Source organism: Nematolebias whitei, chromosome 2, assembly GCF_014905685.2.
Source record: "Nematolebias whitei isolate Nwh7 chromosome 2, NemWhi1, whole genome shotgun sequence".
In the NCBI taxonomy this organism is placed as follows: Eukaryota; Metazoa; Chordata; class Actinopteri; order Cyprinodontiformes; family Rivulidae; genus Nematolebias; species Nematolebias whitei.
This window is the reverse complement of record NC_056499.1, coordinates 48,156,978-48,161,985: the sequence shown is the minus strand read 5'-3', so window position 1 is coordinate 48,161,985 and position 5,008 is coordinate 48,156,978. Positions and strand designations below refer to the sequence as shown.

At 41.6% G+C, this 5,008-nt stretch overlaps 1 protein-coding gene across 1 annotated transcript in view; it reads left to right on the top strand.

Moving 5' to 3' along the window:
- The first annotated feature begins 2,113 nt into the window (after positions 1–2,113).
- The window catches only part of LOC119427063 (microfibril-associated glycoprotein 4-like), an 8,182-nt gene continuing 5,287 nt past the window's right edge, over positions 2,114–5,008 (top strand). The window contains exon 1 of the mRNA XM_037694646.1: positions 2,114–2,335. Coding sequence (XP_037550574.1) covers positions 2,114–2,335 — 222 coding nt within the window. The remainder of the gene's footprint in view (positions 2,336–5,008) is intronic.

Below are 5,008 nucleotides of genomic sequence, written 5' to 3'. Positions count from 1 at the left end.
CTTGGGTACTCATGTCCCAGGAAAAATTTGATAGTCAGCCTGTCTCTGAGGCCATTGGGAATCAGATTAGATAAGCTTAATATTTGTTTTTCTTCAGGCAGACAGATTTTTTTCTTCAGCCTTGAGACCATCTGGTCGTTCTGGTTCCGAAAAAGCCTAATTGTGGAATTTAATTTCACTGATCCGTGCTATGAGTCTCCTTCAAGGTCGAACCCACCACGCTGACGAGTCCCAGAAGCCGCAGGTGGTCTGCGATTCTCAATCGCCTCCACCTTACGGTTAAGCTCGTAAACCAAACGATTTAAAGTTCCCACAGCCAGGACCAAACCTTCACACTGACTCTGAAGCTTTTCCATGGCCAAAACTGCTCCCGCTGTCTTCTTCAAAAGTCGATAAAATAGAGCCCCGCCGGTGCCAAAAAGCAGAGTCCCTGCTATCATAAATCCAAATATGTAGTCTCAGCTGGACATGCCGGTTCTCTAGGACCTTGTCGCTTTTGGAGAACCGGAAAGAAAATGTGAAGTTAAAGGTAACATCCTTTGTCCCAAAGTCAGTTTAAGTATCATTATTATTTTGGTTACTTTATTTTTTTTTTCTTTATGAATTGATTGTAACAATTTTCACATTATTGAACAATCAAAACAGATTTTGTTTTTTAATGTAATGGCTAGGTATTAAAAAACCAAACATTTAGCCCTCCCCACTACCCATTTATGTTGCTCTTATTTTGAAATGTAACTGGAAGTTCTGTGTTAAGAGAAGCAGAAAGAGAAGGCATGGAGACGCTGCTAATGTCGAACCGAGATGCCACCGATGTTGAACCTGAGATGCCGCTAATGTAAAACCGGTTAACACCATAGACATAATATGCCTGTGGTTAACACAATCTGCCAATAACGCTGTGTTTTTAGACGTAATATGTCTGTGGTTAACGCAAATGGCTTTTTTTTTTCAGCCTTTTTTTTTTGTCCAATCAGATGTGGCCCTCCAGATACCCCCATTTTACTATCGTCCAATTAGATGTGGCCCTCCAGACATGCCCATTTTTCTATCGCCCAATCATATGTGACCCTCCAGATACGCCCATTGTTTTATCGCTCAATCACATGTGGCCCCCTAGATAAACCTTCCATTTTTGTCTGCAGAGATACCTACTTGACAGGCACCAATGACCTTCAGGCCACCGCTCCTAAAGACTGAATCTAAAATAGAGGCCCTGAACATAGCCTATTCAGATTCCATGTCCTGACCTCCCCAGGGACATGTGAAAAACTCTCCCAGAGGTGTGTTGAAAGTTGACATTCCCAGTTCACCCTCAACATAGGTTTGAGTTTACCAAGTCTGTCCAGCAGCCTCCATTGCCACCAGATCCAACTCACCACCAGGTGGTGATCAATTGACTGCTCTGCCCCTCCCTTCACCCTAGTGTCCAAGACATAGGGTTGAAGATCCAATGAACCAATTACAAAATCAATCATTGGCCTTTGATCTAACATGGCCTGGTAACAGATACACGTATGTACCACCCTATGCTTAAACATAATGTTTGTTATGGACAACCCACGCCTAGCATAGAAGTCTACTAAGAGAACACCATTCAGGTTCAGATCATGGAGGCCATTCCTTCCAATCACCCCCTTCCAGATAACTCTGTCATTGCCCATATGATCTTTGAAGTCACCCAACAGAACAAGGAAATCCCCAGATGGCACCCCTTCAGGACACCATCCAGACACTCCAGAAAAACCAGGTAATATGAACTGATGTTGAATGTCTGACAACAGTCAAAACCTTCCCTCCTGCAACCTGAAGTTGCAGAGAGGCCACCCTCTTGTTCACTGGGGAAAAACAACACTGAGGCATTCAGCCAGGGGCTTGAGAGTATCCCCACACCTGCCCAACACCTTTCTCCCTGGGCAACTCCGGAGAAGGAGAGAGTCCAGCCTCTCTCCAGAAGATGGGATCATGAGCCCAAGCTGTGCATAGAGATGAGCCCAACTATATGTAGTTGGTACCGTTCAACATCACATACAAGCTCCAGCTCCTTACCCACCAGTGAAGTAACATTCTAGGTCTCTATAACCAGTTTATGCCACCAAGAATCTGTATGACGATGGATCCCTCCTTGCCTGCCATTCGGCCGACTCTGTACCCAACTTTGATGAACCTCCTCTCAGGTGATGCGCCCACAAGGCGGTGGCTTCCTGATGATTCTTTGGACATGGCCCAGCTGAGCCCCAGAATCCAAGGGTCAATCACTAGGAACTCGCTGGCGAGCTCCTTCCTCCCAGGCCTGACTCCAAGGAGGTCCCCTGGTTTCTCTCTTCCAGGCAAGGTATCCTGATGCCTCTGTTGTTCATTTATCAAGGTTTTTGAATCTCTCTTAGTCTGACTCCTTCCCCAAGACCTGTTTGCCATGAAAGACCCTGACAGAAGTTAATGCCCCAGACAAGATAGCCCTCAGGCTCACAAGGGAGGGAACTCAGTTCCATCCACCACATTAAGGTGGTGATATGGCGGAGGGATCAATTTTAGTTTGACCCCTACTCACTGGCTTGCAGATACAGGCACAAACAGTGTCTGTCCATGTGTGTGTGTGTGTGTGTGTGCGTGCGTGCGTGCGTGCGTGTGTGAGTGTGAAGATTGAAAGTTCAAGCTTGTTTTTGTGTGATTCCATTGTTTACTAGAAATAAGTTTTTCTTTTCCAGGAAAAAAGATGTTTACACACATGTGCAGATCAGCCATTGCGTTCTCTATTGTTGAGTCAGTATGAACTCCAAAAAGGGGAACGAAGGAGAGAGAAATTAATTTCACAATTTTGGAATGCTTCCCATGGGGGAGAGACAGAAAAAGAGAGAGAGGCAAGCCGATCTGTTATTTTAACAGCTAAGGAATTATGTGTAGTTCCAGCATTTTCAGTCTTTTGTAAGTTCTGTATATGAATACCTGTGAAAAACGTTTGTGAAAATGTATCTTAAAAATATGAGCCACAAGCCATAATAAAAGTTGGTCTCAGAGCTTTCAGCTGCTGTATGCACAGTCTGTCCCATCTAAAAAATTCAAGGTTTCAAGGTTCTTTATTTGTCATTCGCACCCCATGTGGTACATGTGGTGGAACGAAATTATGTACACAGGGTCCAAATTACATCCAACAATAAAATGTAAAAGAAAAACAGTAATAAGATCTAAGATATGAACTAAGAAAAACATCAACTAAATATACACTAAGCACTAATAGCATAAAAACAATACGCCAAACAGCAGCACAAACATGAGTCTGTGTGAGCAGATGAGCACGCATGAACACATCAACATGAAACAGATCAGCAGCAACATGATGTGATTTTTCACCGTGATTATCCTGGTTAGATATTCATGAGTCTAACAGCCTCAGGGTAGAAGCTGTTCCTCAGTCTAGTGGTTCTACACTTAATGCTCCTTAACGTCCTTCCTGAGGGGAACGGGGCAAAAAGTGTGTGTGCTGGGTGAGTGAAGTCATTCATGATGCAGGTGGCCCTCTTCCTGCATCTATAGGTGTAGATGTCTGTGATGGTGGGGAGGCTGACTCCAACATCTTACCCGCTGATGTTTGTAACTCCTTCAGCGTGGTCACAGGTGTCTTTCACTATTCTTCTTCTTCAGAGTTACTCAGTTTGTGATGACGGCCTCCTCTTGGTAGATTTACACGTCTCATATTCCTTCCATTTCTTGATTATAGGTTAAACAGTACTCCTAAATGATTTGTATTTATCCTCTCACTGGTACGTTTTAATATTTTCCTGAGTTATATATGTAGAATTATTTTAAAGGGACTGAATATTTATTGCAAATGCATTTTCACAATACATATTTTTAAGTAATTAGTATTACTTTAAAAATTTGATTTCACTTTGATTTTGAAGAAGTGTTTTGTTTTTCTTTGTAAAGAAGGCTAATTTATGTTGTTGACCATTATTGATGTATGACAGCAATAGAAACATAAAACATCCAAGCAGGTAAAATACCTTTTGAAGGCACTGTACATATTTAGTAACAATATTTAGCACAATAGTGTCAAGATGAATGTTTGTGCACATCTTGGTTTGTTGCCCGTGATTTTCCACAATTACTCAATCTTGAGTCTGTTTCCTGTTAGGATTTTTGTACCATAAAAATTGTTAAAGGCTTCTGCTTTTCTTTTTCTTCTTCTTCTTTTTTTTTTTTTTTTTACATCAGATTATTGAGTTCTTATTGGCCAGCTTCTGTGACACCCCCAGCATATTCAGAAGATACACGTAATGAAGTCTGAGACTGAAAAACAAGCATTTGTGAAGTGATTTCGACTCCAGCTTCTGGTGAGTTCAGAAAGGTGAGACATGAACATAAATAAGATAAAGTTCCTCTGAGCCTCAGCTGTTCTAAACAATAAAATGTTCATTATTTACTGAAGTCATCCAGTTCAGGAAGGATCCAAAACTGATTCAAGTTTTCATTCCATTGCTTCAACATGCCTGTGATGATAAAAGTGAGTAAATCTTTGTTCACCTAAATTTTTTAAAACATCACTTATATTGTTTAATCTGAGTGTCAGTACTGAATTTATGATATAATGTAAAGTGCTATGTGTTGTCATCATTGCATGTTCCCATACAATGGCAAAATTGGCTCTCTGCATTTAGCCTATCACACCTGGGTACCCAAGTGGAGCAGTGGGTAGCTTTGTAAGTGTCTGGGGAGCAATTAGGGATTGGGTGTCTTGCTCAGAGGCACCACGTCATGTGGGGATGGCTGGGTATTGAACCTGGGACTTTCAGATCCTGAGTCGGCTGCCCTGCCTCGCTCCCATCTTGGTCCCTGACATGATTTAATTTGATTGTTTTGTTTATTGCTAGATATTTGAGGGGCATTAGCAAACTTTTTTCAGTGTGAAAAAGTAAAGTTCCACCCAATTAAATTAATTTTTTATCATGACCTTTAACATGCACAAACATTCATAGTCAATTTATAAATAATTATTACTATATACTGT